The sequence below is a fragment of the Hypomesus nipponensis genome, chromosome 22 (genome assembly GCF_054491055.1).
Source record: "Hypomesus nipponensis isolate SF chromosome 22, ASM5449105v1, whole genome shotgun sequence".
Taxonomy (NCBI): domain Eukaryota; kingdom Metazoa; phylum Chordata; class Actinopteri; order Osmeriformes; family Osmeridae; genus Hypomesus; species Hypomesus nipponensis.
In genome coordinates this window covers 12,238,496-12,256,343 of record NC_140382.1, presented here as the reverse complement: position 1 = coordinate 12,256,343, position 17,848 = coordinate 12,238,496, and the positions used below count along the sequence as shown (strand labels likewise).

At 40.3% G+C, this 17,848-nt stretch overlaps 3 protein-coding genes across 8 annotated transcripts; 2 read left to right on the top strand and 1 right to left on the bottom strand.

Annotated features, from left to right (window-relative positions):
* The first annotated feature begins 5,011 nt into the window (after positions 1-5,011).
* On the top strand, positions 5,012-9,753 carry map9 (microtubule-associated protein 9). Its single transcript, XM_084687707.1, has 13 exons — positions 5,012-5,213; positions 5,597-5,690; positions 5,786-6,343; positions 6,562-6,782; positions 6,997-7,108; positions 7,251-7,318; positions 7,443-7,513; positions 7,726-7,888; positions 8,037-8,126; positions 8,228-8,389; positions 8,512-8,657; positions 8,868-9,003; positions 9,150-9,753. Exons 1-13 carry the CDS (start codon positions 5,139-5,141, stop codon positions 9,267-9,269), a joined length of 2,016 nt encoding a protein of 671 aa, XP_084543833.1. The 5' UTR covers positions 5,012-5,138; the 3' UTR covers positions 9,270-9,753.
* A 376-nt stretch (positions 9,754-10,129) lies between these two features.
* Positions 10,130-11,803, top strand: LOC146236654 (extracellular superoxide dismutase [Cu-Zn]-like). Of its 2 annotated transcripts, none has more exons than XM_084687727.1 (2): positions 10,130-10,246; positions 10,545-11,803. In XM_084687727.1, exons 1-2 carry the CDS (start codon positions 10,233-10,235, stop codon positions 11,206-11,208), a joined length of 678 nt encoding a protein of 225 aa, XP_084543853.1. In that variant the 5' UTR covers positions 10,130-10,232; the 3' UTR covers positions 11,209-11,803. The 2 variants fall into 2 exon arrangements, with proteins under 2 accessions (XP_084543853.1, XP_084543852.1); XM_084687726.1 differs by having other exon boundaries at positions 10,225-10,362.
* LOC146236653 (coiled-coil domain-containing protein 149-like) lies at positions 11,591-17,683 on the bottom strand. Of its 5 annotated transcripts, none has more exons than XM_084687709.1 (13): positions 17,406-17,683; positions 16,731-16,892; positions 16,611-16,649; positions 16,378-16,485; positions 16,108-16,224; positions 15,234-15,406; positions 15,013-15,085; positions 14,730-14,814; positions 14,378-14,525; positions 14,099-14,175; positions 13,837-13,872; positions 13,154-13,276; positions 11,591-13,014 (listed from the first exon to the last, which is right to left on the bottom strand). In XM_084687709.1, exons 1-13 carry the CDS (start codon positions 17,454-17,456, stop codon positions 12,416-12,418), a joined length of 1,791 nt encoding a protein of 596 aa, XP_084543835.1. In that variant the 5' UTR covers positions 17,457-17,683; the 3' UTR covers positions 11,591-12,415. The 5 variants fall into 5 exon arrangements, with proteins under 5 accessions (XP_084543835.1, XP_084543836.1, XP_084543839.1 ...); XM_084687710.1 differs by having other exon boundaries at positions 11,591-13,011; positions 17,406-17,681; XM_084687713.1 differs by lacking the exon at positions 17,406-17,683 and adding an exon at positions 17,249-17,396.
* Positions 17,684-17,848: the final 165 nt, after the last annotated feature.

Below are 17,848 nucleotides of genomic sequence, written 5' to 3'. Positions count from 1 at the left end.
TTACTTTGTCTACCCCTGGTCACTCTCGGTCGCTTTTGTCACACTAAGCTAATTGAACTCCCCCCCCCCCCAATCCGGCAGCAAAAGGCCATATTGATCCTTTAATTGTTTATATAGCACTATGTTGTTGAAGTGTGTTCAAGTGCATAGATGTATGGAAATGCCTTGTGTTGTACTGCACTTTATCCGTTTGGATAGAAACTTCAGCTTTTTACTCTCACAGCAGATGAATGTGCTCAGACACCAATGTGTATGAGAACATGCAATATTGTCTCTTTGGTTACACAATCTTGCCTGGAAAGTCAGCCAACTCTCTAAGTGGGAGATTAGGTTTAGGTCGACGTGAAAACAGAATCTAATTTCCATGTCTCTCTGATCTTCCTCTGGACTAATTTAAGGCGCAGATTTTACACTCAGAGACAAGGAAGAGGAAAGTTGTTATTAACAATACACATAAGCAATTCTAGTTCCCTGTGTGTGTGTGTGTGTGTGTGTGTGTGTGTGTGTGTGTGTGTGTGACTGGATTTTTTTTCATGTTGATACCATAGCAACATGTTATCCATAGGGATATCTACTTTGTACTATCCAGATATTTTTGGTCTTACACCTAGTGACCTTGCAGACTAGTGAGTCTGACTAGTGGTGATATGCATGTGTGTGTATGTGCGGACCTCTTTAACTTGAATCTTGGGGTCTGATGTTCTTCAAGATGGACTGAATATTTGATGAAATTTGGCTTTGTAGTTGAGGTTAAATGAAAAACTTCCGATTATTTGAGCAGTAGTTTTATAATCTGACATAGCAAACACATTTCAGATCTAAAATATTAAACAACTAAGGACCAAGAGGGAAAGTTGAAAGCTTTGCAACGTTCCTTGGAGGCACATCTGGATGACATCCATTGTCAACATGTATCCAAAGTCAATCTGAAGCCACAAGACTGATTTGCCACTTCAATGGTAATTTAAATATCAACCACAAAGCAAACACAGCTAATCTTTGAAATACATATATTGAAAGTACCTAATTGTCTCTGGTTGGTGTTTCTTTTTACTAAGGTGTGTCTATACAATGTTTATGCCCCCCATTTATACTCAAATCCCACTTTAACAAAGCATCTTTTTTCCTCTATTCCCTAAATGCACTGTGGCAAGCACAAAACATTGGCACACAACATTTCAGTACACCGGAATCTTAGTGTTTCTGGTGAGGTACTGATTTAATGCCCTGGGGATTTCAAACATCTGGACTGCCAAGATGGATGTTTAATTGAAATTATGAAATAACTCCAGATTGGCACTGTGGAACTAGATAGTGAATATAAACCATGGGATAGGAACCAAGGACCAGAACATACCCTTAGACCTAGGGCACAACTTTAGGATCTAAGGGTAGTTTGTAACAATCACATCTTACTTCAAACAGTAATGCATTGAAAAAATGGAAGACAGATCACGCTGTTCTGAATCAATGCCATTTTGAGTTCTTACCTATTGTGACTTGGACTAAAGCGAGCCATTCGTCTTAAGTGAAGCCTGTGTGGATTTAGGAGTATCAGCTTGTTCGAGGTCATTAATGGACAGCAAAACATTAGAAACAGGACACATAATCTATTTTCTCTCCCCTTAAGGACTCGTTCCTAAATGAAACAGCATAGAGACGATCATGAATAGAAAATGTATTCTCTTTTAACAAGACTGAAAATCTACCCTTTCATATAAGGGAATGGAAATGATGCATCACACTTAAATAGTTATAGAACTACAATACTGTATATCCTTTTGGGTGTAGCCTACCCTTCAAAAGGCTGTTGGAGACTTTATGTTAATTTAATATTCAGTTGTTGTTTAGATGTAGTGCAAAAATAAAAAATAAAAACGTATATTCCCCCCAAAAAATATCACAGATCCAAACCATAAAGATGGTCGATAAAATTAAATTGAAATTCTGAAATGTTTCCTTCATTTGTTAAGATTTGGCATTAAATGACCACTAACTGTATCAAAATATTTATTACTACTATAATATAATTCTGCCTGTGTAATTCACATTTAAAATGTAAAACAACACTGTAGCAGAACTCCTATTTTGTGGTTTTGTCCTAAAAAGTAGGATTTCTATGATAAACAATCAGTTTCCCACGGTATCTGCCACATATCCAGACTCCAGATACTTCTAAGAATACTCTAGTGTCATTTGTTTACACTGCGAATACAAATGGCCACTGCACATGCTACATACTAATAGCAAAGAACCAACCTGAGACCCCCAACCGCAACATATTGGGGGGGGTAAGTCTGTTAATTTATGTGTGGACACAGCTGTCGTCCATCTCACAACTATAAGGAATGTTTGCAGAGAGGCAGCACATGGTTCAGTGACACAAAAAGATCATGCTTCTCCCTTGAGAGGGACGTGTGTCACAGGAGAATTCTACCTCGCCCATGCGCGGAGATGTTAGAATGTTTTCACGGCGGTCTTGTCAATGCTGGCCTTTTAGTGAGCCAAAGATACACCAGAGCTTTTGTGTCAATACTCCTGTGTATATATATCACCGTTTAAGTGTATATTGCTAATCAGTTAGTCTTTGTTTGTACTGTAGCCTACATGTAGATGGCACTGAACATCAAGCATTGACTTAAACAACCTGTTTGTGATGTTTTGTAGAAAGTCAGAGGAAATCCATCTGGATTGTTTAGGTAAATTAGGATACTAGTGCAAGCATGTCATACATCTAAGGATTATGTAATATTCCTGTCAAGACTCTCCCATCTCTTTCATCCGATGAATAACAAAGGTTACTTTCTCAGTTGGGTAAATTATGACGTGCAAAAAGCAAACCTGCTGAGATGAGCCTTCAGACAGTTAATGAGCAAGGCCAGAGTGGGGAGGCAAAGAACTGCAGGTGAATCATTTTGGCTAATCCATTGTTCCGTTCCTTCAGAAATTTTGACAGTTCGGGAATCATTTCCATTCATAGGTTGATACAGTTTTTGCGTGGACAAAGACCATTCATGTTCTGTCTTACTGTCGGTAGCCTTTTAACGTCTCTCCCTGCTCTCGGCTGACGCAAAGCAGAGATGAGGCTAGGAAGCCACACAACTCATAACTCTACACAACACGCTGTGTTTAAAACACTGAGCTTCCTCTCCATGCGAGAGCTTACAACTGTTAGTACATCCTGGGCCAGCAAAAGTCTGCAAACAGAGAGATTGGTCACCCAAATATCAGTTGCTTCCAAGTAAATTCTTCAAGAAAATAGAGGTCATTCATTTGGACGGATATACAGTGCTGTGCTATGAAACACATCTGGCTATTGTCACAAGCCCCAGTGAACTATGACCTCAACACATCGAATAACTGACAGTAGACCAGTGGATAGGACAGTATTCTAAAGGTAAATCTTTGGGGTCCTTTTAGAGAAAGCCATTTATCATAAAAGTTCAATAAAAATGACATCAAGCGCTATTCCTCACAGCTGTATTATTCATAGTGAACACTTTGAAGTGAATATTGAAATAAATGGTTATGAAGAAGTAAGAGAAGCAAGAGAGGTGGACGTAACAACGAAAGGGTGGAGGAGGGTGATTACGGTGGATGGAGCAATGTTACAAACCTTTCTTTTTACAGTGACTTAGATGCTCGCTTCGGAGTGAATACAATAGTTGATGGAAGGTTTAATGATGAATATTCAATGTCATGCCATTGTCTCTATGGGGATTGTCTGCATACATTGACTTTCAATTGTTCAACTGGACAGCAACAGTTCAAAAGGCCTCTGTCACAAGTAATGAATATTGGAGTAGGAATTCCTGAAATATGTTCACACTGACATTTTAGAAAGGCTTATGCAATGAAATTGGTGCTAATGCAAATATCACAGAAGATTAAGAATCACCCTCATTTCACAGTGGGCCTATGGCTGCCCTTAAATATTGTTTAAGGATATTTTGGAGGTATACATGAATGATAATGGACACACAGCTTTCTAGTGACTTACAGATCTGTGTTCTGCTTTGCAAGGAAGACTATATTTTAAACCCAAGGTCAATTTACCCTGCATGGGCTATAGTATGCATGACTGATATGCCTTGCCCTGAAGCCATAGCCTATGTGCACCAAAGAAGAGATTGCATTTTTATACATTTATATTTTCCAGTCTCTTCTTTCTTTTCTGTATATTCTTCTCCATCCATCCCTCTATTTTGTTCTGTCTTATTAGCTCCCGCAGTAGCTGTAAAAATTCTGCAAATAGTAAACAGAAAATGAGAAGAGACAAATATGAAGCATGTTTTCAAGTATTGCGTAACGCTTTGTACAGATGGCAGGGAATCGGTGCTGATGCCGAAATAATTAGAATGTGTAGCCTATGCCTCAATCCTTCAATGTAGCTTTAGTAGATGAGCTCGCTGAATAAAAGTGGCAGCATTGTAAGGAGTCAAGGATGGTTACTATACACACATAGTCATAGTCCCCTAATCCCAACAATTCCCACTTAACAGCTTGTCTGTTATTGCACTCTGTGCATCCTAAAATAGTCAATAACAGACAGGGACAGAGAAATAACAGAGCTGGATTTTGCTATTAACATGACTGGTCTTTGTGCCTCCCCCTTTTTAGGTTCAAGTACACTGTATGTTTCAGATTTTCCGTAGTGTTACTCCCCCTTGTGACGAGATTGAGAGCAGACAATCGAGATGCGTGATCATTCTACCGTTTTTCTTAATTTTTTAAAATGTATTTTCAATTTAAAGTGAGATTATTTAATCTAAGGAATGTTTTCATTTATTTTTTAGGTAGTGAACATTATATAAAATATGTATCACCAATCAAGTTAACAAACTATTTTTGATTAACAGATTTGGGGGATTTTTACACACTACAAATATTCTGTTAAAGTTCAACTGCTAGCTTTGTGCTCAAAAGGGTAGCATCAGAGAATGCTCTGGTAGCATGCAAAATGTCAGAAAGGAACATGCGCATGTGCAACAGACGGGGGAAAAATGACCTGGAAGGGTTTAATTTGCCCCCGTTTCCATAGGTTACTGACAACACATTTGGTCCGCGAGTTAGCTTGGTACACAGCTTGATATTTTTGTCAAATAGTATTAGCTGCTGTTGTTCTCGAACCTCTTGGAATGACAGATACTTACTTCAGCACAACTTTGGCACACTCAAAAAGCCCGAAGGTATCAAGGAGAACAACTTTCCAGGTACAGCTAAGCTAGATACAGTAGCGATAGAACCTAGCTACGATAGCTTAAGTTAATGCTGCCTACAGTACTGTAGCTACAAATGTATAACACACTAGCTAATGTTTCTGTCTAAGCAAGCCGAAAGCCTAATATATATAAAGTTGACTCAGTAACTGTAGCTACACACGTGAAGCTATGTGAAGCTAATATTATCCATCTACTACTGTACTAGACTATCCAGCTCATGTATAATAAGTGCCTTCGTAGAAAATAGATAGTAACTTATTCACATTGTAATTGCTTTGTCCATGGCTTATCTGGTCTTTAGCTTGATCTTTAATTATCGACCTCCACACACATTAAGAATTCCTCTGACAAACATTATTTTCACTTGTTCTTAGGATGAACTGGAGGCTGCTGTGTCTTTCAGAGCGAGGAAAAAGTCTGACCAATATTCCTATTCAGATGACTTTGATGATGATGGTGATGAGGATGGTAAGAATGATAATTCAGTATAGTTAATCCTGTCAGAATTTTTGTTTACAATACTATGACAAAACCTGTCTGATAAATTTGTGCAATGTCCACAGATGTTCTGAAAGAACTTCTGAGTTCAAGAAAAAAGCGTGTTGATGCATTTAAGGCTGGGAAAAGCAAAGCCAAAATCAATGACTTTCAGCTGTCAGATGATGAGGGAGAGAATGAGAGACCGAAGAAGGTGTCGTTTATGAAAACTCGGAGGGTGAACGAATCCCCTCTACAGGATGTGGTGCCAACCTCCCCTGACAATGGACAGACTGACTCCACCATTGGAGACAACAGTCAGCGAAACACCACCTCGCCATCACAGCGTCCTAAAAGCTCTCGACATGACAACAAGGAGTCCAGAGCCTCAGAGAATTATGACTGGGATTCGCCTCTTTCCTCAATCCTACGGAAGAGTCCATCTGAAGCCAGGTTAGGTAGAACCTCAGAGACCAGCCAGTGGGATTCTCCCTTGCCCTTGCCCTCAGATGGAGTGGACGTGGAGACTCTGCTACACATGTCTTCTGAGAGTAGCGAGGAGAAGAAGGGGTCAGTGGTTGGAGAACAGAAGCCACCTTCTCCACAGCCATTGGCTGGAGAAGTAACACACACTTTTCTGGCAGGTAAAAGTCTGTGCCCCAGCCTCTCTGTCTGTTTTTTGGATTGACTAACTATGCCTTAATTCTCAACTGTTGGTAATAGGCCTGAATGTTCCTTTTAACGGCACTAGAAGTTAATAACAGTTTGGGCTTTGAAATGCAAAAAAAAGAAACATTTTGAATATTAGTACTGTTTCAAAGTATCGAAACAATAGTTTCTTCCTAAATCTTGTCAAACCCAGATAGTTTGCCTGAGAATGATCCTCCCAGACCCAAACCACGTTCCAGGACTGTTATAAGGAGAAGCCCGCGGGCTGAGGAGAAGGCAGCGGATCCTGCCTCCCCGGACAGCAGGGCTCCTACCTCCTCTGTGTCCCTCCCCCTGTCAGCCTCCGATATGGCCAGCAACAGCACAACCTCATCTTCTGGCAAGCTGTCTACTACTCGTAGCCACAGTCCACAAGTGAGTGAGGACAATTCTGAGAATGTTGGATCTTTTACCATTTTACTCATTTAAATATGTTCAATATTTGTTTGTTTTTATAACACTGATGTAAGTTGCGCCATGTTTTCTTTTTCTATGAATAATAAAACTTAAGATGGTTGGAATACCTGTAAATTGCTACTTGCCCACACATTGATGTAAGGCAAGAATATCTTACTGTTTGTTAAAACAGGGCTCTCAAGGAGACCACTCAATCTCATCCAAACTTACCAAGTCCTCTGCCTCAACTGGAAGTCAACAGTCACAAGCTCTCTCCAAATCCACTGAAGACTCTTGGAGTAAAGGTTATAAAAACTTTTTTGTGTGTGTCTGTTTTTATGATGTATAAAATTATGAGAGTCAATTAGGATTTCCATACACTTAATACTAAACTGAAGATATTTTTTACTAGTGTTTCACATGATTTTTTGCATTGATATTTCATAGATGGCAACATTTCAGAGGACATTAAAGATCAGGGTGGAAAGTACTCCTCGTCATTTGAGGAATTTCAAGTAAGTTATTCCTGTAATTGATTTTCAAAAGGTACATTAATTTTTTTGCTTTTTAGTTAAACCAAACCACCAGTATTAATACAGATTGTAATATTGTGTATTTTGTTTAATGTTTTCTGTACAGGGGGACTCTGTGGATCATCTAGAACCTACTACCAGCAGGTTGAGTCATACGAGTGAAAAATCTGATATCAGGTCAGTTGATACATTTGATTACTTGCCTTGTATCTTGTATTATTGTGTCTTCTAAAAAAACTGATTGTTCTTTGGCACTCACTATTCTGTTCAAACTGTCTAGAACATCTAGTCCCAGATACAGATTACAGTATATGTATTCCAGAATTGGGTAACAGAAGATTTCTGTCTGTCCCTCTATTGATAGCCCTTTTTATATTTTCAACACTCAGACCCTCAAGCGGCCAATCAAAACGCATACAGAAATCCCGGAGCGTGAGCTCCTACACAGTGGAATCCAAGTACCTGGGCTCGCTCAAAGTCCTGGACTGCAAGCTTCCCCTGAAAGAGGCCCAACCAGAAGCATCTGATGCCCTGAGGGCAGCCATATACCAGGTCAAAACGAGGGGATTCCTTGATAGATCTCATTGATTGATGTCATGTCAGTACACCCAATGCATGAGATGAATTAGATGGCGGTGTACATGTGCACCTGACCGTTGTATTTATGGGACTGGTTTTTGTGTGTGTGCGCAAACGACAGGAGTGGCTTAAAAAGAAACAAAAGAAATTGCAAGAGACCATGAGGTTGAAGAAACAAGAGGAACAGTTAAAGGAAGAAAAAAGGAAAAAGGTGAGGTTGCGTTGTGATGAAATAGCATTCCATCGAGAGTTCGAAGGATTGTTTGTGTACAAAAATGTGCACATATTTGCATGTCTTCCATGTGACCATAGGATGAACAAACTAAAACAGAAGATGCCAGGGCTTCTTATGACGCTTGGAAAGAAAATAAATCAGAAGTCATCAAAGCACAAATCAAAGAAAAGCAAGAAGCAACTCGAAAAAAGCAACGAGAAATTGATGAACAAGAAGAGAAAAAACAGTCGTCGAAAAAAGTGGGTATCGTGCATTGGTTTTACATGTAACACAACTTGATATTGAAGTAGGACTAACAGGATAATGTGGTGAAAACGGCAGTGTTTTATGGGTGCGTTCAGTAATGGAAGGATCTTTGTAGGTGTTTGAGAAGTGGAAACAGGAGCATGATGAGATCCTCAAAGAGAAATACAGAAAGCGGAAGGAGGCTGAAAGTAAAGTCAAGCAGAAGGAGGAAGAGAAGGAAGAGGAGAGAAAAAGAGAATGCAAATCTGCTGTTTCAAATTGGTATGAGTCAACAAAAATAAGACATGGGATTCAATATGGATTTCATTTTCTGTGTTTCTGATGTTGAAAACAGCAAGACTACTTTCATATTTGTCAATGTCACATATCATACAGCATGTAATGTGAACTGCATTGCCATCACTCACCAGAATGTCTCAAATGAAAACATTGATCTTCAGGATTGTTCTATCCTCTCCTGAAATGATACAGGGATGAAAAAAAGAAGGATGTTATCACTGAGAAAGTGAAGATGGAGCGAAGGAAACAGAAGATTAAGGAGGAGGAGGAGAGATATGAAAAAGAAGAGAGAGACAGGATGGCCTTGGAGATGTATGAAAAATGGCTGGTATGTACACAAATATATTCAAACTAAAATATGTAAAAGTACTTATTCCATGGGGAAACAGGGTTATAGACAATAAGATTATAAAGTGCATTTATAAGTAGTTGATAAATTGCCTTATTTATATGTGTTGTTACTATTTCCCACAGCTAAGGAAAGAACAACAACAAAGGAGACAGAGAAAAGAGAAGCAGATCCAGGCGATCCTACAAGACGAACCACCTCCTCCCTGGAGTCCGCCTAATAAAACCGTACCATTCGGAAAATAGGGATGCACTTGTTCAAATGTTGTTGCTCAAACTATTCATACTATTTTTAATACTTAACTTAATAATTATGAATGTGGTTTTGCATACAACAGCAGTACTTGAAAATTGCAATTTATTATAATGGTAGATTTTTTCCTATTTGTGGCAGATGTATAACAATTGCCTTGTGACAGGATGTGATAGGGACTGTTTTGTAATCACATATTTCTTCTCAACAATTCATTTGCAGTTTTTACAATCAATACAAAATGTAAATGTTTGTGTTTTAAAGTAAAGAAAGAAATAACATTTTTTCAAACCAAAGAATGACACAAAATGTGTCATTGTACACAAAATGGCTCAATAATCGCTGGCAGACAATATTGTCTGAACATAACATTGAGATGGTCACACTAATCTAGAAAGAACTATTTTAATAGCACAATAGTCTGACCTCATGATGGATTATGCAATTTCAAAGAACAATAAAAGTTTAAAGACATTCAACAAGTAAATCTTTAGTGACACATTTTTGCTATACAAAAGGGAGACACTATTTACACCGTAGACTATTTAGATTATTAAAATATTCAAAGTAGGCCTACTTGAAACGTTGGTGAATACACTATAGCCTAACATGGTTTTTACATCTGACGTCTTGTCCTTTTTCATTGTTTTATATAGGCTACCCGTTTCACGATCTTTCTCCTTTTTTGTGGACTTTTTCCGACTATAGCCCTTTTTTTTACCTTATCCAACTATTGGTAAAAAGCGGGGTCAGGGAGCAGAATTACATTGGTAAAAGTAATCGCATATCAGAATCTCTTTTGAGGGGTCTGCGCCAAACTAAACCAATGTCCCGATTTGGATGTCTGTGTGACACGTTTAACTCCACCCACAGGTTACGTCTGCTGTCGACACAAACGTGAATAAAAAAAAAAATTGTTCTGTAACTGTTACATAATTTCAAGAAGAAGTTGCATTATGTCGCTTATCAAGTAAGTTAAACATCTCATGCAAAGCACTGACCTTTTTCTTTAAAAAAACGTTTTCATTGATTTGCTTTAGCTGCGACATAGATGCACTTGTTTTCGATCCGACGTTTGTCAAAGATGTAAGTAGCCTAATGTAGGCGAAACATTTGGACTTTTATGCATTTGTTGCTAGCATGAATAACCCACTAAAGTACAATGCACAGTATCACCTCAGAATCTTGACAGGATTATGAATGATGTATATGAATTGATGCTCAGGATTTAAGTATATTAATTGATGTATTTAACTTATTTCTTATAGGGCATCGGCAATGCTGCAAACAACAAAATGTATGTGTCGTCTTGTGCTACTGGCTGTGCTGTTGGGTTACCAGGTGTGTTCCTCCACCCACACAGTTGGAGCTGAATCAGAGGCCATAGCACCGCCAGAGGTCACGGAGTTCAATGGGACCCTATATGCTGTCTGCAAAATGAGACCCAGCACCAAGCTGGCTGAGGGTCTTCCTAAGGTGTATGGTCATGTGCTTTTCAAACAGGAGTACCCAGCAGGGGCTCTAAGTGTCCAGTTCCATCTTAATGGCTTCCCTGGTCAAACCAGCCTGCCCAGAGCCATCCACATCCACCAGTACGGTGACTTCAGCGATGGGTGTGATTCCACAGGTGGACATTACAATCCCTACAGGGTCCCTCACCCCAGCCACCCAGGGGACTTTGGAAACTTTGTAGCAGATCAGGGGAAGATCCACCAAAGTGTTGGTTCCGAGGCCACCCTGTTTGGGGGGCGGGCGGTGCTGGGGCGGGCGGTGGTGGTCCACGAGGGGGTGGATGACCTTGGGCAAGGCGGAGATGCAGGGAGCTTGCTCCATGGAAACGCTGGAAGGAGAATAGCCTGTTGTTCCATTGGGATTTCTACACCAAAACTGTGGAAGAAGTACCAACAACGACAGCAGAGAAGCCGGGGCTAAGGGAGCAGAGTAGAAAGTAATTTTGGCACATGGTAAAACGGATATTTTTAACACGTGCTTTTAACTTCTTTTGTTGCAAATCGTGCACAGAGGGCAGTGAGGGATGCATCCGGTGTGCATCTAAAGTCAATATAACAATGCAATTTATTGTCACTGCATTTATTTACATAAAAACAAACTAAAAGTTTGTTCTGAATGTAGTGCAACACACCCTCTTGTGACCAAGTGTATTCAACGCCTCTCCTGACGAGGTCTGGTCTGACCAGGTATCCTCTCTATACCTAAACATTTCAATACGCTTGTCTTAGTGTCTCATTATGTTTATTTAGTCATTTCACTTTTATAGGTGATTTCAGTTAATTGAAATAAAATTGACCAAAAATCTGTTTTATAAAAAGTATTTATTCTGCAGGAAAATACATTTCAAGCACGTGGAGGGCTTTATGCTGTCGCCCCATTTTGTACATCATTCTTTTGTGTTTGCTTGTAAGAGTATTGAAACTGGTGCTCGATGATCCAGACCATTTGACATGACTGTAACATTCAGTGCATATTGTTTTTGTTTGTAGACATTAAATATTTGCTGTGTGACTGACATGTTTCTTATCTGAACAGATTAGTGACAATACATTAAGGTAAGTTTCAGAGGCTAGCCTTGATATAGAAGACATTTGTCACAACTGACAATCAAGCAGTGTTTTACACACGAATGAATGAATAGCATCATAGTACTACCTTTTGAAATCAAAGATGACATTCTGAGTGTTATACATAGTGTTAGAACAAAATATTTGGTCATCCCTTCCTATGCTTTGAAATTAAAATAACGTAGGATACAGACAAACTAAAATTGTAAACTAAATAGTCTTGTTCTATAATTAACTATGGAACATCAAACAAAAATAAAATGGTATATGATTGGTCATGCATGCGTTTAGCTTTAGTGAGGCTAACTCATCACAATAAATATTAATGTTAGACTTGGTCTTTAGCTCACATTGAGACAAAAAGGAAAACTGAGAATGACAAAAGTTTTTTCAACTGGACCCCTTTTATAAACGGCTGCCACATAGCCCACAGTGCATTTTAATGTCAAGAGAAAAGCGAAGGCCTATACCCAAAGTAGCATGTTAGCTATTGCATGGTGTACAGGGCACCTGTAGTAGTATTTAAGATACGTGTGGAATTACAGCATCTCTGTAAACTATCAAGCAATGTTTTCCTTCTGATTTGGAATATCTGAACTGTTAGCTGTTCCAGATTCCTCCTCGTTTGGTTCATCTGCCAGCTGTGCCCTGTAGTCTGGAAGTTTCTCTCCCTCATGCACCAAATTGTTTTTGCCGGGAGAGCTGAAGGTTAACGACGGAACATCTGCCTCCTCAGTCGCCAGGCCTTCGTTACTGTCAATCACAACAGACCCCACCCCCTGAACGTCTTTATCTGCCCATCCTCCCCCATGGTCTATTGAAAGTCCCGATTGGAGGACAGTGTCTGAGGTGCGGTTCGTCTCGACGTCTGTCTCCGAGGAAGGAGAGGGACCCCTCCACCCAGCCTCATCTGATTGGTTTGTTGCCATATCGGTGAAATCATTTGTACTCAGTGATTTGTCGCTTGTCTGACCCTCAAGGTTTGTCATCTCCGCCTGAAGGTGGTCTGTGACCTCCTCCACAGTGTGTGGCGTGTCCTCACACACTGATGACACTTCCTTCTTGCTGCTGTCGCTTAGCATCCCCTCCGTCTGGCTCTGCACTTCAGACGTACAAGGCAAATCAGTCAGTCCCCCCTCAGTTGCTGCACTGCCATCTACTGGAACAACACAGAATGGTCACAGAATGAAAATTAGTCGCCAAAGAGTAAGCAAGGTCATCTACAAAGGAATACCCAACAAGAATGTTCAATAACAAATGTTTGAATTATACATCTATATATTCAGCTTGTCCTTCACCTGTATAGGACTCCACGTTTCCTTCTTGCTTCACGCTTACTTCTTCTTGGTTTTGAGGGTTTGGTGACACTGGCTGCTCTCTAGGTTGCTGGACTTCGTTCAGGATGATGGCACCTCTTCCTCCTTATACAAATCATCATCAGAAGCTTTTTTGTCACACAGAAACCTTAAAAAACGAGTGGCATCCAATGTCAAACAGTCTTAGATGTCTGTGTTTTGGGGTAAAGATGGGATGCTATTTAGGTATACTAGATGGCAGACAAGACATGACTGAAATAGGTCTACTGGTGCGCTTCAATCAAATGGAATGACTGCCCTACAATGTCCCTGAGTTGCATTCCATTCTCAAGACCAAAAAGAATTTTGACTGAAAATTGAGACACTGAAAGGTGCATTCATGCACCATAACAATGTGGGCACAGGTTTTAGGTTACTGAGACCTTAATGACAGCTGCAGCATTATGGCTTAGTGTCTTCATGACTGGCACGATAATTATTATATAGCCTGAAATGCAAGCCTAATAATTTTGTCTGCAATGGCATTATACTAAAATTCTTGAGAATGGATGCCCACTTATTTCAAGATCTGAGGGCAACAGTAAGTCAAAGTAAATAATTGATATACTGGTGGGATGGAAATAATGGAAACAGGAAGAAATGTGGTAAGTTGAGAGGAAACATACTCCCAGACAGTCCAAGACATACATTGTATGTCAAGCCTACAGAGAGCATGGAAAAAGAAGAGAGACGACAAACTCAGCGAAAGACAGCAACAAGAATTGAATCAACTCATTTTTTCTTCTAAACGTTTCAGTGGAGGCCCAACACAGTCCGAGGTATGTCGAGTTTCAGGAAGCGCATTTATGTTTTAGTGTCCAATTTCAACAAACAAAGCATGCCCACTGACTGCTTCTTCATGTCAGGTGGTGTGTGGCAGGCAGCTACCTGGCAGACTCCACAGCCCGGACACCTCCAGGGTCTTCAGCTTCTTCTCCAGCTCTGCAACCCGATTTCCCAGAATCCTGTCCACAGTGGGAATGATTTATATGAATACAAGACTTTCAACACAAGCTTATATATGTGTTGTTTATGTGCAATTGTGATGTACAAGACAGAATGCATGAAATGTGTTTGCTATGTTGGCCACTGTTGTGTATTAAGGTTGTTTTTCCTGAGGTAAATCTGATAATGGAAGTTAACTCAGTCAGGAAATAACAGTCATACTTGTTAGTCTGGCGTTGGTGCTGAATCACCATGTTTTTCTCATGGATGGTTTCCAACAGTGCTGTGGCCAGGGACTTGAGGTCTGAGATGGACTGGGACGTTACCGGAAGACTGCAGCCGTTTTCCTCCGAAAGCAACAACTCCTGAACTGTACATGAAAGACATAACAAATCCATTACCTCTGGTGTAAAGGTGAAAATCTGAAGGTGGCAGCTATGAATAACAACATAATAACATGGGGAATGACTGTACCACAGCAAGTATGGGCCTTAGACATGATGGGACATGTGTTACTGTTTGACACCAGTGGTATTATACCATGTGTAGGTATTGAGTATAGTTAAAGAATTACCTTGTTTGGCTGAAAGTACCCCTGTGAGCGCGCTACTGTTGGATTTTCCATACATTTTAGCATTCTTCTTACTTTCCAAAGCACTCTAAAAAAGTTGACAATGTGAAACAAATAAAAACATTACACTCTTGTAGTTGTGCAATTTTCAATATGCCAAATTCCTAGGAATATCCACCTACAATGGAATTTCAACCTGTACTACAGTACAATGTTGGTGATCATCTGAAGACAGAACTGTAGAAAATTACTGTGATCTCCAGTCTCCATGTCTCCAGTACAGTACCTTGTATTTCACAACATTTGTTTTGAGCATGTTGACTTCCTCTTGCAGCTGTTTGTAGCGCTCATGTAGATATCTGCAAGTAGAACAACATCCGCTCACTCCAAGGACACTTCCAACACAACAAATCGCTCAAACGATTCCACTGTGTAGAATGTAAGATAAGACGGTGCATATGCAAACAGCTCAAGCTACTGTTTATCGCTGTCCTCCCTCCCTCTCACCTGTTCTCCATGCAAAGTGCATCCATGTCCAGCATCCCAGTCTCAGGGTTTCCCAGGATGTGGTTCATCTCCCGGTTGAGCCTCTGGGCCTTCTCCTGGAACACAGTGCGCTCCGCTCTCACATCATGCAGCTCGTCCGTTAGAGCCTTCATGCTGTGTTCCAGCTCCTCGTTCTATGAGACACAAGTCAGAGGGAACTCAATATTACAATGAAAGCATTTGTTCAACCAATCTCATAAAACAACTGTTTAATTACTTTATAATAATATAAATTACTTTGGGTTTGCCATGTTTTGTACTTCTGTTGTCTTTAATTGTCCTAGCCCTAACTTAAAACCTGCAACCAAACTCAGAACTGTTATTCTAAAATGCTTTTGCTACATATCGTCACAGTCCCGGCTGTGATTTCTGGCTCTCCCTTGTGTTTCCTGTTTTGCTCTGCCATTCTCTGTCTATGTGTGAGTGTGGCTCCAGTGATTCAGATCATGTCTTCCACTCCACCTGTTCAGTATTTGCACCAGCCTTCAATCAACTCGACAGTACATCTCCTCTGGGTCTACATCCACTCACCAGATTGTTTGTTACTGTATACACAAGCTCAGTTTAGTTACAGGCCGCTCTGCAGTGATTTATAGTCTACCCTGTTTGCCTACCTATCCTACTTACCCTGCCCATTCTTCCTGACCGGCCAGGCTCTCCACTTCTCTCATAGTCCTTCATTGAATACCTTTATTTGATCCCTTCATCCTGTGGTGTGTTTCACCTGCATTTGGGTCAACTCACTCTGTAACCCCGTAACACGTGTAGTCATAGATAGTAACCCAATTAGATAGCATCCGGCCATAGCTAACTTAGTCTTAGACCCATCGTGTACCTGCTCCCTGGCTGTCTCCAACTGCTGGACTAAGTCCTCCCTCTCATAGGCAGGGAAGTGTCGTGCTCCAACCTCTTCGTCCCCGAGTCTCTGTTTAGCAATGGTCATCCGTAGAAGCTGAGGTGGGGTAAACATGGTTAGGTCACTTATATAGTGTCAGATTTAAAATGCACTAGTGGTGTGACAGATTACACGCTGTTCATTCAGAGTAGCGTGAAAAGTACAAGTACAATTCCAGTATGTATGTCAATGTTGTTATTTTTAGGTTACCTTATTGTCTCCTTGGGCTTCAGCCAAGCGCTGATTCATTTCCTTGACCTCGTCTGACAGCGTCTTACTCCTGTCTTTAGAGTCTCTCAGTAGCTGGGCCAAATTCACCTGCACAACATGAGCGCAAGTTTCAATGTCTGCATGAAGACATTAGTCAACACACAGAGGCTAGACAACAGTGTTGGTCTCAGTCTTCAGCTTAGGTGACGCTTGTGTGCTTAATAACAACTCACTTGATTCCTTTTCTCAGGTGGTAAAGTGGGATCTCCATCCTATATATAAAAACATGGTTAGTTTTTGTAGATGAGTCTGGAATCAAGAAATACATAAAGCGATGCTAGATGTGGCCTTACGATGAGTTCTCTGTATTTCTTCTTCAGGCCTTGGTGTCGTTCCCGTAGCTGGTTGGCCATCAGCTTGTACTGGTCTCTCTCTTGCTGACAAGTGTCAAGCTCTTTGGACAAGATCAGGAGGGCCTCTTTCTTGCTCTCTAACTTGCGCTTACACACCAGAAACTGAAGGTATAAAAATAAGTAATTTTACATCAAACTGTCATGTTCGATTGTGTATGAAAAGTAGCCAACAATAGCATTTAATCAATGTGAGCCATATCTCTACATGGGTTGTGAGTATTCTTAGTATTAAGACTACATAATCCTATTAAAACCACACCATGCCGACTATTTTAATTTAAAAAAAAATAAAGGAAAAGAATCAGACGTGCGCGTGCTAACATTCTAATTATGCGACACAGGTGTCGCATTTGACCCTATATGACACGACTTTTGTACCACACAAAGACTTCAAGTTAGTAAATAATGTGTAAAATATTGACATTACATGCTTAACTAGAAGCTTTACATTTATTTACCTATCGTCCAAGGCTAGCTAAGGTTCGGGACAAGCCAAAGGACGGTGTTATTTCGGAACTAGCTTAGCTAGCAGGGTAAGCAGTGCATCATTGGCTCGCGAACAACGATAGCTCAGTGTTCCATGATTCCTTCATCTTCGACACCTGGTTCACTCACCTCGCTGACCATACCCTGCCACTCACTTTCGCTTCTTCTTGAGGTATTCATCTTGTTGAACCAAACGTTTTCACTAATGTCGTGTAAGTAATGTAATGTGTCGGGAGGCTAGCATCTTGTTGTCTATATTTGATTCAGCATAGGCAAACACTCACATAGCAGGCACAGATACTTAAATTCTAAACAGGCTGTACAATTGACCAGATCCATATAATACCGGAATATGATTCCTACTGTAAACAGTCTTGTGTAGGGATTCTACAGATCTAGCAAAGTATCAACCTCACGCAGAAATTCGAGCTTCATTGACGCGTCTCCGTTTGTTAATTTCCGCCAATCAGATGGGTCGGAAACTTCAGCAGTCAGCAGCGTAGATTTCTTTTTGTAACGTAGCGTATTATATCCTAGTCTACGTTTTTGTTGGATGTGCAAAATTAAATTTT

Bases quoted from the DNA above. Each gene is read 5' to 3' on its own strand.
- LOC146236653 (XM_084687709.1), bottom strand. From the start codon at position 17,456: ATGAATACCTCAAGAAGAAGCGAAAGTGAGTGGCAGGGTATGGTCAGC. The intron at 15,407-16,107 runs GTACACGATGGG...TGTGTCTCATAG, and splicing joins TGGAGACAGCCAGGGAGCAG to AACGAGGAGCTGGAACACAG. The intron at 15,086-15,233 runs GTGAGAGGGAGG...TTCTACTTGCAG, and splicing joins GCACTTTGCATGGAGAACAG to ATATCTACATGAGCGCTACA.
- map9 (XM_084687707.1), top strand. From the start codon at position 5,139: ATGACAGATACTTACTTCAGCACAACTTTGGCACACTCAAAAAGCCCG. The intron at 6,344-6,561 runs GTAAAAGTCTGT...TGTCAAACCCAG, and splicing joins AACACACACTTTTCTGGCAG to ATAGTTTGCCTGAGAATGAT. The intron at 8,390-8,511 runs GTGGGTATCGTG...GGATCTTTGTAG, and splicing joins AAAAACAGTCGTCGAAAAAA to GTGTTTGAGAAGTGGAAACA.
- LOC146236654 (XM_084687726.1), top strand. From the start codon at position 10,328: ATGCACTTGTTTTCGATCCGACGTTTGTCAAAGAT. The intron at 10,363-10,544 runs GTAAGTAGCCTA...TATTTCTTATAG, and splicing joins ATCCGACGTTTGTCAAAGAT to GGCATCGGCAATGCTGCAAA.